General features: G+C 39.3%; 1 protein-coding gene and 1 long non-coding RNA gene across 2 annotated transcripts; one reads left to right on the top strand and one right to left on the bottom strand.

Moving 5' to 3' along the window:
* Window positions 1-4823: 4823 nt before the first annotated feature.
* Window positions 4824-5532, bottom strand: LOC107787617 (uncharacterized). The gene is made up of 2 exons (XR_012703155.1): window positions 5386-5532; window positions 4824-5281 (listed from the first exon to the last, which is right to left on the bottom strand). It is a non-coding gene; the product is annotated as an uncharacterized LOC107787617 (long non-coding RNA).
* Window positions 5533-19394: 13862 nt separating this feature from the next.
* Window positions 19395-19700, top strand: LOC142173562 (uncharacterized). Its single transcript, XM_075239175.1, has one exon. It carries the CDS (start codon window positions 19395-19397, stop codon window positions 19698-19700), a length of 306 nt encoding a protein of 101 aa, XP_075095276.1.
* Window positions 19701-27862: the final 8162 nt, after the last annotated feature.

Below are 27862 nucleotides of genomic sequence, written 5' to 3'. Positions count from 1 at the left end.
GTCCTGTGGATCCTTATGTCACTCACCCCCGAAGACAGGAGGATGTAGTCTAGTCCATCGGTCCAATAATTTCTGAGGATCGGCGGCTACAGCTGGCCTGGGCTCAGGTGTAGCTGCTGCCACTGGCTGGGCTCCACCCACGGATAGTGCACCCTGGGTCTGATATACAGCAGCTGCCTGTCCATGAGCCAGCATGGTAGAGGTCTGTGCTCCCCCGCCCGCCTGAGATGTGGTTGGGTCTGTCGGAAATAAACTGGCCTGAGTCATATTGTCCATGAACTGCAGCATACGACCCATGACATCCTGAAATTCCGGTGCAGATGTGAAATCCACCAGAGCTGGCTCTGCCACAGGCACCTCATCATGTTCCTCAACAATGGGGTTCTCTGCTGGACCCACTGGCGGCATAACTGGAATAGTCCTGGAATGTCCTCGCCCTCTACCATGGGCTGGAGCCCTCCCTCTGCCTCGGCCTCTAGCAACTGGGGGAGTAGCTCTTCCCTGGCCTGGAACCTCATTCGAGCGCGTTCTCACCATCTGAGAGAGAATAAGAAAAGGATATTTAGAACTACATCAAGTGCACGATGGACCCTATAGCCTCTCGAAGATAAGTACAGACGTCTCTGTACCGATCCGCAAGACTCTATTAGGCCTGCTCATAACTTGTGAGATCTACGTGAACCTAGTGCTCTGATACCATGTTGTCACGACTCATTTCACCTATAGGTCGTGATGGCGCCCAACACTACAGTTAGGCAAGCCAACATAATAAATTAAGCATATATTGATAAAATTTAAAACCAAAAAAATAATAAAATACCAAATTCTACCAATGTGTGTGCCAAGACCTGGTGTCACAAGTGTATGAGCATCTATTAGATTATACAAAATCTCAAATACTGTCTGAAATAAAAATAGACAGAATGAAAAATACAAGGAGAGACACTAGTAGCTATAGAATGGCTCAGAAAGTGCAGCTCACCAATATGCCCCTGGATAACGTGGGTGTAAGACGATAGGTCCCCCACTAGTACTTGCCTCAGGTCCTACACAAAAAGTGCAGCAAGTGTAGTATGAGTACGTAAACAACGTGTACCCAGTAAGTATCAAGCCTAATCTCGAAGTGGTAGAGACGAGATGGCCGACTTTGACATTCACTATGGGTCAATAATAATAATTGAAATACAACTAGGATATTTAAATCAACATGATTTATAAAATTTACAATAATTTATTTAAGCAACGGAAATAATCAAATTCCTTCAAATGCAACAATTCTCAATATATTAATTAAATTCCTTAAATTCAAATAATTTCCAATTTATCAATTAATCTCATTTACAGGAATAACAATTAATTCCTTAACAAGCACGAATAATAATTCATTAAATTTCAAGGATTTTTCAATTTATCAATTAGTTTCGCAAGCTGAAATAACTATTAAAGTATCGTGTAATTTTTATTATTAAGCACGATTTCTGCCGAGGATGTACGGCCCGATCCAGAGTGTCGCGTACACTGCCGAGGTACATGCGGCGCGATCCATAGATGCATCTATCATGCCGAGGTGTTCGGCCCACTCCACAAGAAAGGAGGACATTTTCTTATGTACCTCCGGAAGGAGAGTATATTTATTATAAGATAAATTCGGGAGGAGAATAATTTCTTTTGACAATTAATTAATTTAAGGAGGAAGAACAATTTCTTTTAACAATTAATTAATTTAAACAGAAAATCAAGCATATGAGATTTCCATCCTTTAATATCTTTATCTAACAATTCACAATATATTCATATATATCAATTAATATTAATTAAACAAAGAATACAATGTACACAAGTAATTCATGCTTTGAGTCCTAAACTACCCGGACTTTAGCATTAATAGTAGCTACGCACGGACTCTCGTCACCTCGTGCGTATGTAGCCCCCGCAATTAGCAATAATTATTCAATTTAATCCCTATGGGGTAATTTTCCCCTCACAAGATTAGACAAGAGACTTACCTCGTCTCAAAGTCCACTTTTCGATTACCACGTCGCGTTGAATTCTCGATTCCATGCCAAAAAATCCGAAACTATCCAAAAGTTATATAAAATAATTAATATATGTTCAATAATTCAAAATTCATTTATTAAATAAATTACCCAATCCAAAATGGTTAAATTCCTAAAATTTACCCCGGGCCCACATGTTCGGATTCTAAAACCTTTCAGATGAAAACGTTACCCATAATCTCAAGAACTTGAATATATAATTTCTACCCAATTCCATAATTATTTTCATGGTTAAAATCTCATTTTTATAAAAATCTAGATTTTTTATCTAAATCTTTGATTTCTGTATTTAACTCATGTTAGGTAGGAATTACTTACCTTAAAGTGCTAGGTGAAAACCCTCTTCCAAAAGCTCCAAGAATCGCCCAAGAGATGAAAGAAAAGTGATATAAATGGCCTAAGTCGCGCATTAAATGAGCTGGGCACAGGCCTCTGATTTCGCATTTGCGACACCAGGTTCGCAAATGCGAGGGTCGCAAATGCAACACAACTCTCGCAAATGCGACACAACTCTCGCAAATGCGAAGCTTGGCCTTCAGCTGCTGGGGTCGCAAATGCGACCAAAGAGTCGCAAATGAGAACTCTGTTGGGATCGCAAATGCATCAAATGTGTCGCAAATGCAAACACTGCCTAGGTCGGGCTTCTTCGCAATTGCGAAGCCCTTCTCGCAAATGCGAGGTTCGCATTTGCGAGACCTGCAACTGCTGCCAAGAAACACCAGAAAACTGATGTATTTTCATTCCTTCCGAACGTCCGAAACTCACCCGAGCCCTCGGTGATCCATACCAACTATCCACACAAGTCTAATAACCTCATACAAACTTGTCGAGCGATCAAAATCCGAAAATAACATCAAAAACTAAGAATCGGACGCCAAAACGCATGAATTGACTTATGAATTCAAAAACTTGTAAAAAGACTTCTGCTCGTCCGATTTCTATCAAGTCAACTCGGAATGACATCAAATTTTGCGTGAAAGTCTTAAATGACCTTACGAAACTATTCCCGGTCTCAGAATTCCATTCGGACCTCAGTATCACTAAAACCTACTCCAAACCAAATTTAAAGAACTTCAAAACCCTTCAAGAACCAACTTTCACTATTAGGCGCCAAAATACTCCCGGGTCCCCCAAAACCCGATCCGAATATACGCCCAAGTCCAAAATCATCATGCGAACTTATTGGAACCGTCAAATCCCGATTTGGGGGTCGTTTTCTCAAAATATTGACCGAAGTCAAACTTGTCCATTTAAAGCTAACTTAAGGAACCAAGTGTTCCGATTTCAACTCACACACTTTCAAATCCCGAATCAACCATCCCAGCGAATCATAAATTAATAAAAGCATGTTCGGGGAGTTTTATTTTAAGGAACGAGTTTCTAAAAGTTAAAATGACCAGTTAGGTCATTACAAAGGTGGCATTAAAAGTGTTCCAATTCAAGATACCAAGAGATGAAAATTTAAAGCAAAACTTAGGAGCTCACAATTATTTTTGAAATTAGCTAAAATTTTAAAGATTTAAGGTGACTAATGTTAAAAATGTTTAGCTATTTTAAACTATTCTTCTTTAAAAAAAATTATTAATAAATCACTTTCCAAAAGTGTTGTTATAGAGTTTCTTAATTTTTGATAGTATTGATAAATTTATCTAGCGGATAGATATTGCATGTAATCACAAATAAATATCAAATTAGGGATATGTGGCTAACTGATAACTCATCATTATTGACCTAAGCAAATAACATGTTTATTAGTATGTATAATCTCTTTATCATGATAATGATTGAATATATCTCTTTATCATGATAAATCTATTCCTAACGACAGTCCAAATAATAAGGTGTTTTGTAGAGCAGAGATGTTCTTTTATTGAGTTGGATAAATGTGATTAATGTTCATCATTTTTTCAGGAATTTGAATTTTTTTAATCTTCATTTAATAATTCAGACACTTTTGTAAATAATATCTATGTAATTTTTATAAAATTTATATTTGTTGATATAAAATACATGTTTGTTGATATTTTTATTTTTATATTTTTATAAAAATACATGTTTGTTGATAAATTTATAAAATACATGTTTGTTGATATAAAATTTATATTTTTATATTTGTTGATATTTGTCCAAATATCGATGTTCTCTAAGGCTAGTTTAACTTAAAAAGTTAAAAATGTATAGTTGTATACTATACTAAGGTAGGCCTCATCTCTGAGCTATCTTTTACATTAAAATGATTTACAAAAATTTACTGTACTTTTTTTTTTTTTTTGTTATGATATTACCAGTTTAAAATATTTAAAACAATGCTATAAGTTTTTTAGGAACGAGAGCCCAAAATGTTTCGAGTGATCATCGAAGCTTGCTCTCAAAGTCAATCTGGTGTTCCTTAAGTTTATTTATGTATTTATTTATTTCATTTTTTGCGTGCTGCCATTAAGTTCAACTACTTTATTTTCTTATAGTAGTACATGAGCAGACACAGTGAACGATTAAATTAAAGCCTGTAGAAAGTCAACTTTATATTTTATCAAATTGATACCTTGAACAGTTAGGTTACCCATTGTTCCAGATTCAGCTTGTAAATTTCAAATCTGATAATTTGCTTAATTCATCGTTCTAGGCACCCATGTTCTTTGGTATATAAATTCAAGTAAAATAAATTCACGTGCTTTTTTTTTTTGCCGTAATTTATAAAAGAAAAAAAATAAATTCAAAATAGTCATCCAAATAATTTTGGGATGATTTATAAGTATGTCCAGTCCAGCCCTTGAAATGTAACCTTTTCATTTAACACTCAAAATCCTCATTAAAAAATTACCGTATAATCACAAATACCAACTAGACAACAGATTAATCAACACAAAGTTTAATATTATAATTAACTAACTAAAAAACATACCCATTCAAAAAAAAAAAAAAAAAGGACATAAGCAGAATTAATTTCCTGGATTTACAGGTTCTCTCCTTTCTGCTTCTTTTGTTTCTGAAAAATTATCATCTCTAGCAGTAGGCCTTGGTCTCTTAGGATATATATCAACATCATTATGATAAATAATGATATTAGGTTTCAAATCAAAATCACGAAGAAATCTGTCTTTATTTCTTTCTACTGGAAAATCTTGGTACTGATTATGAAGAAGGTCCGTAAGTGCTTTAGGCATGGGATCTCCATTCATTGCGCTCTTCCAATATTCTTTTGGATCATTTCTTGCATAGCCAAACTGAATCACAAAAAAGATTAAAAATTAAATAAATTTAATAAAGAAATTAAAGAGGGCATAAAAGTGTAAGAAATTAAAATCTGCAGATTAGAGAAGAAAATTACCCAAGTAAGAGAGAAGAGGAGGAAGAAGATAGAGAGAGATCTCATATTGAAGTATACACTTGACACTCTTTGGCTTTGCAAATTTTGTAGACTTTCTAATGTCTGACTTCATATTTATAGACAGTCCATAATGACGAAAAAATAATACTTTTATGTTGGATGAAAAAAATAAGAAAAGTAAAAGAAAATGATTGATAGTTCTTCTGATCCCAAAGCTGTCGATCAGTTTCTATTCGAAGAGGGCCTCTGACCACTTAAATTTGTACCCGATTGTCATGCCGGTAAATAAACTTTCAAATCTTTTATATGAACACTTCAACTTGAGCATAAGTTAACTAATAAACACCTCCGACAATTGAATCAATCTACGTGGCATCAGTTATTCCTAGTCAACTATTGTGCATGTAAGTCACATCTCACAGGAGTGTGAATGTTATTTTTTCAATGCCCAACGGTAATAAACCCAAGGGCCCATCTTTTAAAGGGCTTCTTCTTCCTCCTTTGGCTTACAACCTCCATTTTTTTTTTACTTATACAAGCTCTGAATTTCTTCTCTTCAAATTTTGTACAGATTCAAGTCAATTTTTTTCTTCTCTAGGTCGATATTTTATTCTTCATGCCAAAAATGCAATGAAAAGTCGTGTAGTTTGTCATTATAGAGTTGACGTTATTGTGTGCATAACCTGGAAGCCCACCAATCCAGGTAGAAGGTTCTTAGCATGCTCAAATTATGGTATAACTAGTTGCTGTAATCTTTCAGGTGGGTGATAAGTGGAAATTTTGACTACTTATTTGCGCCTTTTGACTTTTGTTTTAGTTCAAAAATATTTAATGGTATTCCCGAAAACTGATGAAATATGCTTACTTGCAGGAGTATTGGAAAATGATCCATTACGATAAAATCAAACTCAAGAGGAGTGCTTTTGAACAAGGACAAAAATCAAGCACAAAAAGCTAAAGTGCGGACCGCAGAATTCTGCGTGCGGCCGCAGAACATAAAGAAGAATTAACAGAGCTGCAATGTAAGGTGCGGACCGTACAATAATTGTGCGGCCGCAGAAGTCAAGATTCAGAGAGTTCCAACTCCAAGCCCAGCAAGAACTGCGGACCGCACTATAATTGTGCGGCCGCAGAAATCAAATGTGCGGCCGCACCCAGAATTGTGCGGTCCGCAGAACTCAAGAGACGCGGCCGCAGTGCAGAATTGTGCAGCCGCAGATCCAACTCCTGTCAAGATCTGAAGCAAAGGGCGGATCGCACACAGAATTGGGCGGCCGCAGAACCTCCGAAAGGGCAATTTTGTCCGAAAATTTCAACTATCTATAAATAGACTTTTTTGACAAAATTAAGTTAAGTTTTGAATACCAGAAAGTCTGTAGCCATTTTTCTTTACTCTTTTAGGCAACTTTAGCTTATCTTGTTGATTTTACATTGGATTTTCATCTATTTATCTTTCAATATGAGTTTTATCATCTTTTCTTCTTTATTTTCTTCATTACCCACTATGAGTAGCTAAATTTTTAGCTAGGGTTGTGACCCAACCCTAATGTGGGAACCTAATAGGTGTTTGATTTGGGGCTTGTTTATGATTAGGTGTATATTATTTAGCCTAGTTCTTGCTATAATTGTAGAATTAATAGTTGCAAACATTGGTTCAAGCCTATTTGACTTGGTTTCTACTTGAGAAAGAAAGACTTAGTCTAGAAAAACTTGGCTAACAAGAGTTTGAAATGAAATCAAGAGTTTGATAGTCCCAATTAAAGGGTTGAACCTAGAGATAGTAAAACCCGACTTGAGCAATTTGTCAACTGTTAAGTTCAATACCCATTTGGACTTGAGAAAGCAAAATTGGGCAAAACAACTCTCTTACCGAGATGTGTTGAGTTGGTATTTTGAGTATTGCGTGCTATAATACACCCCGACCAACGAAACTCGCTCTAAAGCCCACAACCCGTTAGGCAAACACCTAGGTGGAAGTCACATCCATAGACCTTTTACATATTTGAAAAACAACAACAAAAACATTCTTCTCTAGTTTCATATTTTTCAATTGCAATTCTTAGTATAATTTTAGAAGTAAAATCAAAATAAAGTTTGTGGAAGTGCAACTTAGACAATTCACGTGTTTGGACCAAATACATACCAATGATCCCATCTACGCTCCCTGTGGATTCGATCCCAACTCCTAGTTGGGTATTATTATTGCAATCGACCGCTTCACAACCCCAATTTGAGGTGTGACTTGGGGGAAATCAATTTTTGGCGCCGTTGCTGGGGAGCATAAAAATGGATTTAGCTATATATTTGGTTTTGTGTGTGAATTGTCTTCTTTTCCTTCCGTGTTACTAATCTTTTTGGTGAAATAATTGTAGGTGAAACAATGGCTCTCAACAATAATGATCCTCTCGGAAATATGCCTTTGGGGGATATGGACGTGGAAGATGACCAAGTTGAAGAGGTTCCTCTTGAACCTCAAGCAAATAGACGAGGCTGACCACCTCAAGACAACGTTCCCGTTCCACCCCCACCTCCACCAAGAGTGGCTCCGCACCGGATATTGCCGAATGAAGGGTATGTTAGTGCCATAGTCCCGCCCCATATTAGGACGGGCAACTTTCAAATCACAAATGTTATGCTCACATTGCTAGAGCAACGGGGATTCTTCACCGGGGCTCCGAATCAAAATGCGTATAAACACTTGAAAGGGTTTGTGGACACTTACTAGGGGAGTAAACAGACAAACGTCTCTGAGGATGCTTTAAGATTGAGGCTATTTCCTTTCTCTCTACGGGGAAAAGCCTTGGATTGGTTAGAAAGGTTACCAAACCATTCCATCCATACATGGGATGAATTGGCGGAGAAATTTATTTCCAAGTTCTTTTCTCCCGGGCATATGGCTACTCTTAGAGACAGATTATAGCATTCAAACAAGAACCCAATGATCCATTGCATGAAATATGGGAGTGGTACCGAGTTATGGTGAAAGAGTGCCCAAATAATGACATGACGTAGTTCAACAAACTTTCTATAGGGGGATCAATATTACCAATCAATGCGTGGTCAACCAACTTGCCGGTGAAAATTTCATGACAACGCCATATGCGAAAGCTTGTGAGATCTTAGATGAAATGGAGGATACTTCATCGGCATGGCAAAGTAGAGCAAATATTTCTCAAGGTGATCCAAACGTGATTCACCTACATAAAGAATTGCATGATCATGGGCAAGCAATTGCCGAGTTGACCACCACAATGAATCAATTAGCCTAGGCTCAACTCCAACAAGTGGAAGGTCCTAAGCAAGTCAATGCAATGGAGGGAGTTAATATGATGGTAAACAGGAGAAGGCAAAAGGGTCCTCAAGTGCAAAATCATGCGGAACATTATGTGCAAGAAGATAGTGGGTTTGATCAAGATGAATCTTACAATGATCAAGAGGAGGAAGTACAATATGTGAAAAATATTCAAGGGCAAAGAAACAACTCTCAAGGCCCGAATCAACAACAATCGCAGCCTCATGATAATCAAGGGAATTGGAACAATCAAAACAACCAAGGGAATTGGAACAATCAAAATAATTAAGGAAATTGGAATGGTCAAAATAACCAAGTCAATTGGAGTGGCAATAGTTAAGGATATTGCGAAGGCAACAACCAAGGGGGGTGGAACAATAACCAAGGAAATTGGGGGTCGGGCTTTCAAAGGCCCCCAATGTATCAAAAATCGAGCAACTCGCCTCCATATCCTTCCAATGGTCCAAGCTCTTCTAACAATGAGATGGGACGAATTGAGAGCATGTTCAAACAAATGATGGAGAAGAATGCTGACTCTGATGCCCAACTAGCCTCTCACTCTACTTCAATTCGCAATTTAGAAGTTCAATTGGGGCAAATCTCGCAAGCTTTAAACACTCGTCCTAAGGGGGCACTACCAAGTGACATGGTGGTGAAACGAAAGGGTGGGAACAACACGGGATATGCCATGGTCGTGACTACACGGAGTGAAAAAAGTGGGGATACAACCACCTCAAGTCAAAGAAAAATTGTGGATGATGAACAAGTGATTCAAGTCGATGAGATTCCAAACAATTTGGTGCAAGCCAATGATGAAGTAAGAATTGATATTGATGACAAGAGGAAGTGAACCTGTATAGGGAGCATATTGTAGACATACCGGAACTGGTAGTGCCAAAGGCTAAGGCACCAATGTCAAGGCCTGCTCCTCCATATCCTCAAAGGCTTGCCAAGCAAAATGGCGAGAGCCAATTCAAAAAGTTCATTGACATGATGAAAAGCCTATCTATTAATGTGCCATTAGTTGAGGCTTTGGAGCAAATGCCCGGTTATGCAAAGTTCATGAAGGATTTGGTGACAAAGAAGAGGTCGATGAATTGTGAGACTATAAAGATGACACATCAAGTGAGTGCAATTGTGCACTCAATGGCTCCTAAATTTGAAGATCCTGACGCTTTCACAATCCCTTGTACTATTGGAAGCGCCGACTTTGCAAAAGCTCTTTGTGATCTTGGGGCAAGTATCAATTTGATGACCTATTCGGTTTTCAAGACTTTGAAAATTGGGCAACCAAGACCCACATCTATGAGATTACAAATGGCGGATCATACTATGAAGAGACTGTTGGGTATCATTGATGATGTGTTGGTTCGTGTTGATAAATTCATACTCCTAGCGGATTTTGTTATTATTGATTGTGAAGTGGACTATGAGGTACCGATTATTCTGGGTAGACCTTTCCTTGCTCTGGGGAAGGCTCTTGTTGATGTGGAAGCCGGTGAACTCACATTCCGGGTGGGTGATGAAAAGGTAATTTTCCATGTGTGCAAATCTATGAGGCAACCGAATAGCAATGAAGTGTGTTCGTTTGTGGACTTGGTGACCGATGTGATTATTGGTGATACTAGTGCCACGATGAATGTTGATGATACTTTGGAGGCCGTTTTGCTTAACATTTATGATGACGAGATGGATGGCTATGTGGAATGCGTGAACTCATTGCAAAGAATGGGGTCGTACACTTATGAACGCCGCAAATTGTCCTTGGATCTTGAAAATCGGAAGACTCCTCCAATAAAGCCCTCAATCGAGGAGCCTCCCACTTTGGAGTTAAAGCCATTGCCTCCACATCTTAGGTATGAATTCCTTGGCACTTGTTCTACTTTACCGGTTATTCTTTCCTCTTGTTTGACTAACGTGCAGGTAGACTCCACATTGGTGGTGCTACAAAAGAGGAAGAAAGCTATCGGAAGGACATTGGTGGTGCTACAAATGAAGCAATGCAAGAGGTGGTAAAAAAAAAGATCATAAAGTGGTTGGATGCCATGGTTGTTTACCCCATTTCTGATAGTTCATAGACCTCTCCGGTGTAATGTGTCCCAAAGAAAGGGGGCATGACGGTGGTCACCAATGACAAGAACGAGTTGATTCCTACAAGAACGGTGACCGGGTGGAGAGTGTGTATGGACTATCGCAAGCTCAACAAAGTCATAAGGAAGGATCATTTCCCACTTCCCTTCCTTGATCAAATGCTTGATAGGTTGGCCAGCTGTGCTTTCTATTATTTCCTTGATGGTATTTCGGCTATAATCAAATTCTTATTGCTCCAGAGGATCAAGAGAAGACTACTTTCACATGTCCCTATGGTACTTTCACATTCTCGCTAATGCCATTTGGTTTATGATGTAATAGCCTATAAATTTCAAACAAGTAGATATTGGTCATTTAACAAAAAAAAAAAAAAAGAATAATACACAAAAAGAAAAGGGTCGAAGCCCACCAGATTACAATCTGGAAAAAAGGAAAAGCAAAAAAAAGGATTAAGGGAAGGGGAAGGACTCACGACAAACACAAAAGAAAAGAAAAAGAGGGCTTTGGGTAGTAGAAGGATTCTAACACAGGAAAAACTCACGGGCAACAATAAGTTAAGGGAAAATTTGGTGAAAAGCTTGGCAGCCACTTTTGAGAATAAAAGAAAACGTGAGATTGGCACTTTTCTTCCATTGAAGAGCACCCGGAAAATTCAACGAAGAGAAACTAACTAAACAAAGAAAAAGAAGGTAAATTCTTGAACTTAATTCATAGATTTGATTCATAAATTCAATGGCTAGAGAGTTGGGGTTGAGAATTAGTTGAAGAATTTATATTAATGAAATAATGGAGTTCATGGATGTTTTCATGAATTGGTACTATAGGTTTGGGGTATAAACGTATGTATTCTGTATATGCCAAAAAAAAGGGATATTCCTTAAAAAAACCTTTCTATTTCATTAGTGATTGGTAATCAAATATGATTGCTACTAATATTGATGATATTGGAAAAAATTACAATGTAATTTTGATAGCAGTGAGTTGGGATACTGAAATGGGTCTTGATATTTCAAGTAGAATAAGGAGATTTGTTGGGTTATTATAATTCGACGAATTAAGAACCAAACATTAAACATTGAGGGTTGGGCATTCTAAATTGATATGAATTAGCCTAAACATGGATATTAATATGAGATCGATATCATGTAATTATAGATTAATTGGAGAAATTTGTACGAATTGCTCGTGGTGAAGTATTTGGTATTTCGGCACGAGTACTGTGAGTAGTAATCTTACCGGAATTTGTGTTTTCATAACTTGCATGATTTATACATGATTTTAATATGAATATGTTACCGATTATTTTGAGTTGCATGTGGCACAAGTCTTTTACTTGCTACGATACTGAAACAATTATTTGAGATGATTACCGTTATTTTAAATATTCTTGTGTCACTAGATATATTTTACCGTTACTTGAATTTACGGTTATCGAAATGAAATTACATGATTTGAAAAGAACCGAAATGCCCTATATTATTTTAAAATATTTTCTTATGAGTATATAGAGATTACAGAGATAAGTATAAATGGGAGTAGACTTTGAAGGATCCCGTAGCTAACGGCCGGTTCGTTAGCCCTGGTGCACCTTATAATTATCGATTACCGTTATAGCCCTCACTAGTGAAAAAGTAGAACTATTATACCGTTACTGATTTTCCTCGAGTGGGGACTACTGTAATATTTGACTTCTTGCGAAGAAGTCCACAATTATACCGATTACATGATCCGTTCATTGAACCCTCCCAAACATGAATATTAATATTACACAGTATTTACCAAGATTATTACCGAATTGTCAATTGATTTATATTACATGAAAGACATGATGAGATTGATTATTGTTTATTGTTTCTGAAAGGGCATTCTTATGATATTTTCTGTTTAATATATATATATATATATATATATATATATATATATATATATATATATATATATATATATATATATATATATATATATATATATATATATATATATATTATAGCATATTTTCTGACTTATCCCCAATAAAAACGGTTGTGATTAAGTATTACTACTCACTGAGCTAGCGACTTATTCCCCGCTAATTTTTTTTAGACACAACAGTTGACGCGGGCGAGGATTTCGTTAATTAGAGTGCACAGGTTGACAGTTCTTGGTGAGCCTCACACTTGTTCGCGTGGGCGAAGATTTTATTTATTGTTATGGTCTTTTCTTTGAACTCTTAGAGTCGCTCCATAGTCATCCTTTTAGTGTCGTGAGTATTTATTTGTTGATATGGACTAGTTACTAGTATTAGACTTTCTTTCCGTATTTTTAGAGTTGGTTTTAGTTTTATTATGTTGAGGAGATTGGTAATATGGGTGAAAACCCGTTTGTAGTTAGTTGATGAAGATTGTGACTGATTTAGGTGAATATTGGTTGATTGTTACTTGTTTATGAGACAGGAAACTTTTTGGATAGTCCAAAAACAGAAAAAACTCTGTCTGTTTTTCTGTAAAATACCGATAAGGCTTTCTTGGGAGCACTTGCTCGTAAGCGCCAGTCACGATCCTAAATTGGGTCGTGACAAAGTTGGTATCAGAGCTTAGGCTTTAAGTCCCGAGTCATGGAGCAATGTTTAGTAGAGTCTTGTTCATAGGTATGTAGGCGCCAATACTTATGATCTTGAGGCTATTGAATATCTAGGAATGTTTTCCCCTCTTTCATTCTTGATCGTGCGTTGAGATAACTTGAGATTTGACTTTGGAGTATTTCTTTTGTAGATGGCTAGGACACGCACACCCTCATCTGCTGAACGTGGTGCCGTACGTGGTACTACCCGAGGTGGCGGTCAAGTTGGGGTTCATCAAACTAGAAGACAAGATGTTCTTCAACCTAAAGTTGGAAACATGGGTGTAACGCCCCGACCGGTCGTTTTGAGCTCTAGCACGTCATTCAGCAGTTTGAGGCCATGAGCAGCTTCACTTCAGGTATTATGATTGGTACGCATGGTCAGAATTGAAATTTCGGAAGTTCAGAGTTGATTTGAAAAGAAAATTTCTCATTTCGGAAGCTTTAAGTTGGAAGAATTGACTAAGGTTGGATTTTGAGTAAACGATCTCGGAATCGAGATTTGAAGGTTTTCACAAGTTCGTATGATGAATTCGGACTTGGGTGTATGTCCGGATAGGGTTTTGGATAACCCGGGAGCGTTTTGGCGCCTATTGTAGAAGTTGGAATTTTGGATAAATTTCATAAATTTGGGTTGACGTGCATTTCAATGTTATCAATGTCATTTTGGAGTCATTTGGCTAAAGATCGAAATTTGAAGGTTTTTGAGAAGTTTGACCGGAAGTGAACTTTTTGATATCGGGGTCGGAATCTGATTCCAGAAGTTGGGGTAGGTCCGTAATGTCAAATGTGACTTGTGTGCAAAATTTGAGGACAATCGGACCTGATTTGATAGGTTTCGGCATCGATTGTAGAAGTTGAAGTTTCAAAGTTCATTAAGTTTGAATTGGGGTGCGATTCATGATTTCGATGTTGTTTGATGTGATCTGAGGTCTCGAGCAAGTTTGTATTATGTTATGGGACTGGTTGGTATGATTGGACGGGGTCCCGGGGGCCTCGGGTGTGTTTTGTGTTGGTTTCGGGTCAATTTTCCCATGTTTTTCTGCTGCTGATGTTGGTTCTAGTATCCTTCATCGCGAAAGCGGGGAGGAGATCGCGTTCGCGAATAAGGATTTGTGGGCTAGAGGAAATTACTTATCTCGAACGCGAGGTGTAGGTCGCGAACGCGGAGATGTTGACTGAGGAAACTACGCGAACGCGAAGGGGCAATTGCGAACGCATAGAAGAAATGATGAGCTGGGCCTAAGGCCATTTGGCCTACGCGAACGTGTAGAGGGTAACGCGAACACGAGGGGTTCTTGGCAGCTGGCCTTCACGAACGCGATCGGTATGACATGAACGCGAAGAGGAAATTTGGGTCAGGAACCTTTGGCCTTCGCGAACGCGATCCTTTGGTCGCGAATGCGATCCTTTGGTCGTGAACGCGAAGAAGGGCGGACCTAGGCTGGGCAGAATGTTTTTAAGTGGGGTTTGAGTTCATTTCACCCATTTTTCACACGGCTTGGGACGAATTTTGGAGCTTTGAAGAGGGGATTTCATCATCAAGCATGAGGTAAGTGATTCACACCTATTGCAAATTAGGTACTTGGATTATATATGGATTTAGACATGACAATTTGTAGAAATTTGGGATTTTGAAGAAAAACCTAGAATTTGGTATTTTGGATTTTGACCACGAATTTGGGCATGGAATTGGGAATAAATCATATATTTGAGTTTATAAGGTTATGGGTAATGATTATCTTCAAAAAGTTTCGGAATCCGGGCACGTGGCCCCGAGGGTGATTTTATCGACTTTTCGAACGGAGTTGGGAATGGTTGTAAATTGAATTGTTATGAGTATTAGAGTATATTTTCGTTGGTTTGCACATTGTTTGGCTAGTTTTGGAGCGTTGGGTATCGGTTTGAGTTGTTTGAAGGGCTCGGAAGCCGATTATGGAACTTCGGAATGAGGTAAGTCTCCTTTCTAACCTTGTAAGAGGGAATTTACCCCATAGGTGAAATAAATCACTGTGTGCTCCTATTTGTGGGGGCTACGTACGCACGAAGTGACGAGAGTCCGTGCGTAGCTACTATTATGCCTAAGTTCGGGTAGTCTAGGACCCAAAAGCATGCTTTACTTGTAATATTTGCAGTCTTGTTGTCAATTGAAATGCCTAAATCATATCGAACTTGGTAAATAAACTTTCTAAAAAGCTAAACATCATTTAATGACTGTTAAAAGAACCATTGACATTTCCTTGGAAAATTTCCTCTTGATGAAGTCTTGATTGACTGTTTGAGTGTGTTTATCTTTGTGGAATGGGCCGAACACCTCGATAGATTAAATAGATGCATCTATGGTTCGCGCCATTCGATCCTTTGGCAGTGCACAGTTTAAATATTTGTTGAATCGGGCCGTACGACCTCAGCATGATTTGCGCATGCTTGTATTGCTTGCCTTGAAATTTATAAATAACGATATTGCCTCCCTGGTATGAGATAAATTTATAATTTGATATGGCCTCATTGGCCGGAGATATAAATTTTTAAAAGATGAAAATAAATTTGGAAATCCCCTATTGACAAGAGAATTATTTACCTGTCTCATGTTATTGTGTTTACCGTTGCCTCAAAAATCCATAATTTAGCATATCATTGGTATATTGATTATAGCCCATAGTAAGTGTCCGAGTCGACCCCTCGTCACTACTTCTTCGAGGTTAGGCGGGATACTTACTGGGTACGTGTTGATTTATGTACTCATGATACACTTGCTGTACATTTTTGTTCAGGTACACATATGTTTAGTGGCCTTGTGGGTGCAGAGGCGCGATTATGGCGGGGATTTAGGTGAGCTGCATCTTATATACGATCCGCAGCTAATAAAGTCTCCTTCAGATTACTTATATTTTCCTACCCAATTGTATTTCGGACAGTTGTTGTATTTTATTTTAAATTTCTAGAAAAGGCTCATGCACTTGTGACACCGGGTTTTGGGATGAGTATGGGATGATTAGTATTGAAAAAATAAAAAAAAACAACATTGTTATTTATTCTGTAAATTCATCTTTTACTAGTTAAATTGAAGTAAATTTACAATTTCAAAAATATTAAAATGAGGATTTAATTAACTATTTAGTGTTGGCTTGTCTGACAATGGAGTCCCGCGCCATCACGACCTTTATGGATTTTGGGTCGTGACAATGGGTCAACCCCAAGCTACTATGCCAGATCAAGTGCAAGAACAGGGGGTTCAGGATGCTCCATCACCAGTGCCAACTGTTGTACCTACTGTTGCCTTACCTGCAGACACAATGGCAAAGTTATTGAATGTGTTAGAGGCATTGGTGCCTACTCAGGGTGGAAGTTCAGCTCCTCAGAGTTCCTAAATTGAAATCACCAAAATTCACAGGTTCTGATAATTCAGCAGATCCTCAAAGTTTCTTGGATGGGACACTCAAGGCATTGCGTGCTCTAGGATGTTCTAGTGAGAGGGTCGTAGAGCTTGCAACATACAAACTAGAGGATATGGCTAACATATGGTATGAAACTATATTGCTAGGAAGGCCAGCAGGAGCAACCCCACTAACATGGGACAAGTTCAGTAAGTTGTTTATGGATCATTTTCTTCCAGATAGCCTGAGGCAAAAATATGTTAGAGACTTTGAGAGATTGGTTCATACTCCAGATATGGATGTGTCAACCTACAACACGAAGTTTTGTAATCTAGCGAGACATGCTCCTTACATAGTGCCTACCCATGAAGCTCGAGTTCAAAGGTTTGTTGATGGGTTGGTTAGTCATCTATACACTGCAGTAGCCCCACAGATGAAGACTTTGTCCTACACTAATGTAGTCGATCTCGCTAGAAAGATTGAAAATAAGGGACGTGATGAGCGTGCAACTAGTGAATTACGTAAGAAGGCCAAGACAAGATGATCTTTCAATGGCAGTTTTAGTGAAAATCATAGAGCAGGAAATCAGGGACAACAACAACAGGGTTCTCAGACATGGACACATTTGTCTTCACAGTCCGCATACAGACCACATTACAGACAGGGTGCTAGGGTACCATCATCATTATCATCTGGACATCGTAATTCTGGGAAAATATATGCCACTGCTCTAGTCTGCCAGACCTGTGGTAGATCACATTTGGGCCAGTGTCATGTTCTGACTGGAGAGTGCTTTCGATGTGGCCAGTTGGGACATCACTTGAGGGATTGCCCTCACCCTCCGAGGAATTTCAACCAGGCTTCTATTCAGTCAGTTGTACCTACTCAGACTACTCGTAATACTTCAGGTGCTACATGTACATGAAATAGAGGTCGAGGTGCTGGAGATCGTGCTACTGTGAATCAAGGACAAGGGAATGCATTTACTAGACAGGATGCTCAGGCCTCGAATGCTTCTGTTTGTTCATTTGATGCACTTGCATTGATTGATCCGGGATTTACTCACTCCTATGTGTCCTCGTACTTTGCTTTGAGGTTTAGTAGACAGCCCGAGCTATTGAATGATCATTTTCTAGTTGCTACTCCTGTTGGAGAGTCTCTATTAGCTGAATACGTGTATCATGCTTGTCAGATTCGGGTTGACGGTAGGGATACTCTAGCTGACCTTATTGTACTTGATATGATTGACTTTGACATGATGATGGGAATGGATTGGTTATTTTCTTGCTATGCTATCGTTGATTGTCATGCAAAGATGGTTAAGTTTGGGATACCAAACGAACCCAATTTTGTTCTAAAAGGGGGTCAGGTTCTAGAGACTTGCAATGTTGTATCTTTTATGAAGGCTCAACGACTTTCGAAAAAAGGTTGGTTAGGTCTCTTAGCTATTGTAAATGACACAAGAAAGGAAACAATTAGTATAGAAAATATACCAGTAGTGAGAGAATTTTCTGATATATTTCCTGGGGATTTACCAGGATTGCCTCCAGTACGAGAAATAGATTTTGGTATTGATTTGCCACCTGACATACAGCCCATATCAATACCCCCATATCGGATGGCACCAACAGAGTTGAAGGAGCTAAAACAACAACTTCAGAATTTGTTAGATAAGGGTTTTATCATACCGAGTATATCTCCATGGGGTGCACCAGTACTCTTCGTAAAGAATAAAGATGGATCCCTGAGAATATGCATTGACTACAGGCAGTTGAACAAGATAATAATACGCAATAAATATCCTTTTCCTCATATAGACGACATGTTTGATCAGTTACAAGGATTTGCCCACTTTTCAAATATTGACCTCCGTTCTGGTTATCATATGCTTAGAATCAAATATGAAGATATTCCTAAGACTCCTTTCAGAACTCGATACGGGCACTATGAGTTTCTTGCGATGCCTTTCGTACTGACTAATGCTCCAGCTGCATTCATGGATTTAATGAATAAGGTGTTCCATCCATTCCTGGATATATTTGTAATAGTATTTATTGATGATATCCTGATATATTCTCATAGCCAAGGAGAACACGGGAATCATCTCAGGACTGTATTGCAGACATTGCGAGAACATCGGCTTTATGCTAAGTTCTCAAAATATAAATTTTGGCTAGACTCAGTAGCATTTCTGGGGCATATTGTATCCAAAGATAGGATTATGGTAGATCCTAAGAAGCCAGAAGCTGGGCAGAAATGGCCCGGACCTACTTCTCCTACAGAGATTCATAGCTTTTTAGGCTTGGCAGGCTATTACAGGCGTTTTGTGTAGGAATTCAAATGGCACCGTACGAAGCATTGTATGGTAGAAGATGTCGTTCTCCTATTAGATGGTTTGAAGCTTGTGAGACTAACTTATGGGGACCCGATTTAGTACAAGAATCTATGGACAAAGTCCAGTTGATCAGACAGAGATTGCTTACAGCTCAAAGAAGACAAAAATCTTATGCGGATAAGAGAAGAAGAGACTTAGTGTTCGCAATTGGAGACAAAGTGTTCCTACGAGTCTCTCCTATGAAAGGTGTAATGCGGTTTGGGAAAAGAGGCAAGTTGAGCCCCAGGTTTATAGGACCGTATGAGAACTAGACCGAATGGGAGCCGTGGCTTATCATTTGGCACTTTCTCCTGAGTTGTCTTTTATTCATACAGTGTTTCATGTCTCAATGCTAATAAAATGTATATCAGATTCATCTCAGGTGCTTGAAGCGCCGACTATACCGCTTGATGAGAAGTTGTCTTACGAGGAGGAGCCGATGGCTATTGTTGATAGACAAGAAAGGAAGCTACGGTCAAAAGAAATTGTATTCGTGAAAGTCCTATGGAGAAATCATACCGTTGAAGAAGCTGCTTGGGAAATTGAAGATGATATGCGCGTCAAATATCCTCATTTATTTTAGTCTACAGGTACGTGCTTAAGTTAAATTCGGGGACCGAATTTTATAAGGTGAGGAGGATGTAATAGCCCATAAATTTCAAATAAGGACATATTGGTCATTTAACAAAAAAAAAAAGAATAATACACAAAAAGAAAAGGGCTGAAGCCCACTAGATTACAATCTAGCAAAAAGGGAAAGCAAAAAAAAGAGATTAAGGGAAGGGGAAGGACTCACGATAAACACAAAAGAAAAGAAAAAGAGGTCTTTGGCTAGTAGAAGGATTCTAACACAGGAAAAACTCACGGGCAACAATAAGTTAAGGGAAAATTTGGTAAAAAGCTTGGCAGCCACTTTTGAGTACAAAAGAAAACGTGAGATTGTCACTTTCCTTCCATTGAAGAGCACCCGGAAAATTCAACGAAGAGAAACTAACTAAACAAAGAAGAAGAAGAAGAAGAAGAAGAAGAAGAAGAAGAAGAAGAAGAAGGTAAATTCTTGAACATAATTCATAGATTTGATTCATAAATTCCATGGCTATAGAGTTGAGGTTGAGAATTAGTTGAAGAATTTATATTAATGAAATAATGGAGTTCATGGAATTTTTCATGAATTGGTACTATAGGTTTGGGGTATAAACTTATATATTCTGTATATGCCAAAAAAAGAAGAAGAAGGGATATTCCTTCAAAAACCTTTCCGTTTCATTAGTGATTGGTAATGAAATATGATTTCTACTAATATTGATGATATTGAAAAAATTTACAATGTAATATATATAGCGGTGAGTCGGGATACTGAAATGAGTCTTGATATTTCAAGTAGAATAAGAGGGATTTGTTGGGTTATTATAATTCGACGAATTAAGAGCCAAACATTAAACTCTAAGGGTTGGGCATTCTAAATTAGCTACGAATTAGCCTAAATATGGAAATTAACATGAGATCGATATCATATAATTATAGATTGATTGGAGGAAGTTGGACCAATTGCTCGAGGTGAAGCATTTGGTATTTCGGCATGAGTATTGTGAGTAGTAATCTTACCGCAATTTGTGTTTTCCTAACTTGCATGATTTATACATGATTTTAATATGAATATGTTACCGATTATTTTGAGTTGCATGTGGCACAAGTCTTTTACTTGATATGATACTGAAATAGTTATTTGAGATGATTACTGTTATTTTAAATATTCTTGTTGTCACTAGATATGTTTTAACATTACTTGAATTTACGGTTATCGAAATAAAATTACATAATTTGATAAGAACCGAAATGCCCTATATTATTTTAAAATATTTTCTTATGAGTATATACGGATTACAGAGACAAGTATAAATGGGAGTAGACTTTGAAGGATCCCGTAGCTAACGGCGGGTTCGTTAGACCTGGTGCACCTTGTAATTACCGATTACCGTTACAACCCTCACTAGTGGAAAGGTAGAACTAGCGTACCGTTACTGATTTTCCTCGAGTAGGGACTACCGTTATATTTGACTTCTTGCGAAGAAGTCCATAGTTATACCGATTATATGATCCGTTCATTGAACCCTCCCAAACATGAATATTGATATTACACAGTATTTACCGAGATTATTACTGAATTGTCAATTGATTTATATTACATGAAAGACATGATGAGATTGATTATTGTTTATTGTTTCTGAAAGGGCATTCTTATGATATTTTCTGTTTAATATATATATTAGCATGTTTTCTGATTTGTGCCCAATAAAAACGGTTGTGGTTAAGTGTTATTACTCAATGAGCTAGCGACTCATTCCTCGCTATTTTTTTTCCAGACACAGCAGTTGACGCGGGCGAGGATTTCGTTAATTAGAACGCACATGTTGACAGTTCTTGGTGAGCCTCGCACTTGTTCGTGTGGGCGGATATTTTATTTATTATTATGGTCTTTTCTTTGAACTCTTAGAGTCGCTCCATTGTCATCCTTTTAGTGTCGTGAGTATTTATTTATTGATATGGACTAGTTACTAGTATTACACTTTCTTTCCGTATTTTTAGAGTTGATTTTGATTTTATTATGTTGAGGAGGTTGGTAATATGGGTGAAAACCCGTTTATGGTTAGTTGATGAAGATTGTGACTGATTTAGGTGAATATTGGTTGGTTGTTACTTGTTTATAAGACAGGAAACTTTTTGGATAGTTCAAAAACAGGGAAAACTCTGTCCGTTTTTCTGTAACATACCGATAAAGCTTTCTTGGGAGCACTTGCTCCTAAGAGCCGGTCACGATCCTAAATTGGGTCATGACAGCAATGCACCGACGACTTTTCAACGGTGTATGATGGCTATCTTCACGGACATGGTGGAGAATTTCCTTGAGATCTTCATGGATGATTTTTCAGTGGTCGGGAATTCTTTTGATGATTGCTTGAAAAATTTGGATAAGATCTTGGCAAGATGTGAAGAGACGAACTTGGTACTCAATTGGGAGAAATGTCACTTCATGGTCGAGGAAGGCATTGTACTTGGCCACAAAATTTCAAAGAATGGTATTGAGGTCGATAAGGCCAAAATAGAGGTGATTTCTAAACTTTCACCCCCAACATCCGTGAAGGGAGTGAGGAGTTTCTTGGGTCATGCGGGGTTCTATCGCCGTTTCATCAAGGAATTTTCCAAAGTGGTGAACCCCTTGTGTAAGCTATTGGAGAAAGATGCCAAATTCCATTTCAACGAGGATTGCATGAAAGCATTTGAATTGCTCAAGTCCAAATTGACAACTACTCCTATTATCATCGCACCGGATTGGAGCTTGCCTTTTGAGCTCATGTGTGATGCAAGTGATGTGGCGGTCAGAGCAGTTTTGGGGCAATGTATCAACAAAATCTTCCATCTGGTCTACTATGTTAGTAAGACCATGAACAATGCCCAAGTAAATTACACGGTGACCAAAAAAGAGCTCCTTGCTATTATTTTTGCTATGGAGAAGTTTCGCCCGTACTTGATGGGTACAAAGGTGATTGTCCACACGGATCATGCGGCATTTCGGTACCTAATGATCAACAAAGATTCAAAGGAGCGGTTAATGAGATGCGTGCGTTTATTGCAAGAGTTCGATCTAGACATCCAAGACCTCAAAGGCAGTGAAAACCAAGTGGCGAACCACTTGTCTCGCTTGGAGGAGGAGGAGAGGCCACATGACGGCCTTGAAATCAATGACTCCTTCCCCGACGAGAAACTTCTAGCCATTTCAATGATCGAGATTCCATGGTTCGCTGATTTAGCAAATTATCTTGTGAGTGGTATTGTACCAGATGAGTTTTCTTCAAATCAAAGGAAAAAGCTCAAATGGGATTGCCTAGACTATTATTGGGATGAACCATACCACTTCCGGATTTGTACCGATGGCATGATTAGAAGATGTGTGCCGGAGGAGGAACAAGTTGAAATTCTTGGGGCTTGTCATTCTTCACCCTACGGTGGTCACCATGGGGGAGCAAGAACGGCTGCCAAAGTGTTGAGTTGCGGATTTTATTGGCCTATTCTCTACAAGGACGCAAGTGATCTAGTCAAGCATTGTGATGAATGTCAAAGGGCCGGTGGAATTTCAAAGAAAAATGAGATGCCCCTAACCACCATATTGGAAATTGATATTTTTGATGTGTGGGGTATTGATTTCATGGGACCGTTTGTAAGCTCTTGTGGGAACACCTAGATTTTGGTAGTTGTGGATTATATGTCAAACTGGGTTGAGGTCATTTCTCTACCCAACAACGAAGCTAGAAGTGTGGTGGCATTTTTGAAAAAGAACATCTTCACAAGGTTTGGTACTCTGCGGGTCATTATAAGCGATGGGGGTCGCATTTTTGCAACAAAGGTTTTGATACCTTGCCTAGCAAGTATGGTGTCACTCACAAAGTCACGACCCCCTATCACCCTCAAGAAAGAGGACAAGTGGAAGTCTCCAACCGGGAGATCAAGAGTATTTTGTCAAAAACAGTGAATGCCAACCGGACGGATTGGTCAAAGAAACATGATGATGCTTTATGGGCTTATAGGACGGCTTACAAAACACTGATTGGGATGTCTCCATACCGATTAGTGTTTGGGAAAGCTTGTCACCTTCCGGTGGAACTTGAGCACAAGTCCATGCGGGCTTTGAATAAGCTAAATCTTGAGTGGGATGTCGCCTCCAACTTAAGGGTGGCACAATTGAATGAGCTAGATGAATTTCGGTATCATGCATATACGAGTTTATCCTTATACAAGGAGAAGATGAAGTACCTCCATGACAAGTACATTCGGAACAAGGAGTTCAAAGAAGGTGATCTTGTGTTATTGTTTAATTCTTGGTTACGGATGTTTCCGGGAAAGTTGAAGTTTAAATGGAGTGGCCCGTTTGACATTGTAAGTGTGACACCCTTTGGTGCATTAGACTTGAAGAATAAAAATGATGAAGTGTTTAGAGTTAATGGTCACCGGGTGAAGCATTATTTGGGAAAAGTTGATGATGGCCACGTCGTGGCATTGATTCATTTCAAGTGATTGATGGTAATCTGCGTCGTGCCGCGACGTTAAATCAAGCGCTTCTTGGGAGGTAACCCATGTTTCTTTTTATTTTTATTTTTCTTCCTTTTTAGATAGGTCTTGTTTTGTACTAACTGATTTTGAAGTATGTTGCAGGAATGAGTGTGCTTTGCAGGAACTGTGCTCAGGAAAAATGCTAAGTGTGAAAAAAAGTGCGGACCGCACAATCTTGATGGCCACAGCAGAAGGCGTCTGCGGCTGCATAATTCATTGTGAGACCGCACAACTGGAGATCACAAAATTACAAACTCTCTGAAGTTCGAATTGCAGAGTAATGGCTGATCTGCGGTCGCACAAGGAATTGTGCGGTCGGTACAAATATCTGCGGTCGCACTAAAAAATGTTCGGACCATAGATCGACAAAGAGGGAAGCAGATGAAAGGTAAAGAGTGCGGACCACACATAAAATTGTGCGGCCGCACTCAACTGCTAATCCTTGCCCTAAAATAGGCCAACTATAAATAGTGACCCTCTACTAGTGTTCAAAACTTTACACACTCTGACTAGTTGACACCAAAGCAAGCACAGTGCACTCAAGTTGATTCAATCATCTCGCATTCACTTCATCATCCTAGATTCTTCCCAGCATCATTCATAGTATGTTCAATTCATGTTTAGATTCTTTCAAATTTCTTAATTTTTGTTCTTCATTAGTTTAGTTATTTTTAGGCCTAAATATCAAAATTAATCATCATGTGTGCTTAAAATAGTGTGGGTAACTTCATACTTGTTAATTGGGGGATGGGTAAACCGTGCATCATGTTTAATTTTCCAATACCATGTCTAAATTGTGCAAATATTGAAAAACAAAACATAAGTTGAGTGTCGTCTAATTTTGAATTGTGCGGTCCGCAGATCCTTAGGCGAGGGCAATGTTTGTGCATTGATTATGCGGACTGCACTCAAAATTGTGCGATACGCAGAAACTGAACTATTGCCGCAAAACAATGTGTGCGGCCGTAGATCAAAACTTCAGAGAATTGGTATTTCTGGGCCTTAAATTGTGCGGCCGCACTCAGAATTCTACGGACCGCACTTCAATTATGTGGTCGTACTTCCAAAATTATATGGTCCGCACAAGCCATTCTACGGTCGCACTCAGAATTGTGCAGACCGCACTTCCCCCTCCTACCCACTGTTTTGTCTGCAACTGTTTTATAGTCTGTGTTTGAACTTTAACTGACTCATGTTGCTATGTATTATAGAAAATGGTTAGATCAAGAGGATGTGGTGATACTTCCAAAGGCAGGGGTGAACCCTCCCGAGGCTGAGGTAGGGGTACCCAGCCACTCTCAGTCCAAAAACGGATAGCAAAGAAGACAACCACAGGGAGAGGTATGGCCACAGAGCCCTCTGAATCAAGTTCTTACATCCCGTCTAGGGAAGCTTCTGAGGGCCACTCTGTGGAGGCACAACCGGAGGCCCAATCTCAGCCACATCAATTCCCTGGGAGATACCAGCTCCGCAATGAGCCTTCCACCTCAGCAAGCTCTTCTGAAGGTTCAGAAGATGGCAGCCAGGGCTCAGAACCCTCTTCTACTCACACCCCTGCCACACCAGTCACAGTTGAGGATGATGATGATATTCCATATGACGGCTGAGGGGATGATACTAGAGTTGCTGGCATAAAGAGGTCAAAAAAGAAGGAGGCCTGGGAAGATAGATTTGTGAGCCTGACAGCCTTTACCAGGTTCCGAGAGTAGTGGCCCCAGAGATCGCTCACACTTGAGCGTCAGTTCCTATTGAAGGATTTGGATAGATTCAATCCGAATGTGGCTAAGCAGTTCAGGGAGAGAAAATGGTGGACATGGTTCACTCAGAGTGTGATGGATGCCAAGGAGCATTTAGTGCGGGAGTTTTATGCCAATGTGGCACACATCAAAAAGGGGACTAAGGTGACCAAGGTGAGGAACCTGAAGGTCCGATTTGATCAGAGTACCCTCAACACTTATTTGGGGTTCGAGGAGGTGGAGCCAGTTCAGTATTTGGAGAAATTTACAGTGGGTGATGCGGCTCACCTGTGGTTAGCTGAGAACTTAGCAGCTCCAAGACCACCACCATCATGGATCACATCAGGTGCCCATTTTGCGGGCCACCCTCAACTTTGAGGCAAAAAGGTGGTAAACATTTGTGTGCAGCCGCATAGATCCGAACCAAAATAAGAACAATCTTCTAGTCCCCCGCGTAGTCTTAGTTGCATCTATCATAGACGGGTACCCAATTAATGTGGGTGCCATCATATCGGCCAACATGTCGGTAGTTGTCAGGAAGGGTGAGAGATCCTACCCGTATCCCAAAACTATCACAGAGTATCTCACGGATGCGGGGGTGGAGCCTAGGAGATTTGATACGAAGGTTCGGGCTAAGAAGCCTTTATCCTGGAATTCTCTGAAGGACCCAAGGAACCCGATGAACAAGGGTAAGTCAACTACTATCATAGGCCAATCTGATGAGCCATCGGTGGTAGTTGCTGATTCTACTGCTATGCCTTCTACAGCTTTCATGCCTTCCACAGCAGCCGGGCCTTCGACCGAGACAGCTGACATGCCACCACCTCCATCTTCAGGGCCATCAGCATCAGTATCAGTGCCTTCCTCCTCCACTTATCCACTCACTGTGCTGCGAGTCTCCCAGACACTGGCGAGTCTCAACAACTGGATGCAGACAGCTACTGCAAAGTTGTCCGACCTATCCAGTGCTGTTGCAGCACAATCTTCTGCCCCAGCACCCCAGGTTCCTCCGTCAGTGGAGGAAACATTGAAGAAGATATTGGATAATCAGAAGACCAACATGGATACCTTGGTGGCACATGGGGGAGCAATTGAGGAGCTAGGTAAACAGGTGAAGAAGATGAGAAAATCCCAGGCCTCGAGAAAATCAGTGGACAAGTTGAGACGTGAAGTGACCAAGATAGCAGCAGCTAGTGATCTTCCCTTTGACTTACTGATGGAGACAGATCCATAATGTAATGAGACCCAGCAGCACCTTCAGCACCAGTAGCACCAGCTGGCCAGTCTGATGAGCTAGACCTCGTTGCCCACACTGTTGAGGCGGTGTAACAGATGTTCACCAACCCCGCTAATCCCCGAGCAGAGGATGATGAGATCCAGTTGGAGGAGCCTGAGGGTGGTGATGCTGCTATGTACACCGAGACCACATAGGGAGTCCTCTCTACTCTTTCCTCTCCTTATTTTGATTTTTCTTAAGCATTGAGGACAATGCTTATTCTTATTCAGGGGGTGGTCTATTTTGATTTGATATGACATTTGACATTGGCCTATAATAACTATAATACTCTCTTTTTATTTTTATTTTCATTATGTATATATTCTTCTCTCTCTATTGATGTATATATTCTCTTGTCCTTTCTCGATTTGTATATTCATTTTTGCTTTCAGTAGTATATTTCATAGCTTCTTTATTCTGTTTTCTTAGTAATCTAGCTTCTTATTTCTTTAATAGCTTCTTATTTACTTTAATAGCTTCTTTTTTATTTAGTATCTTCTTTTTATGTTTTAGTGATCAATAAGCCTTTGATTTTCTTAATACCACAGTTCTTTCCAAAGGTATTTTTGTGTGAACCGGGTGGCTCTTCCCAACGATGGATGGCGTGACAACTTTCTTAAGGGATTT

This window comes from Nicotiana tabacum, chromosome 19, assembly GCF_000715075.1.
Source record: "Nicotiana tabacum cultivar K326 chromosome 19, ASM71507v2, whole genome shotgun sequence".
Lineage (NCBI taxonomy): Eukaryota > Viridiplantae > Streptophyta > Magnoliopsida > Solanales > Solanaceae > Nicotiana > Nicotiana tabacum.
Note: the sequence above shows the minus strand (reverse complement) of the source record. Positions and strands in the feature narration are given on the sequence as shown.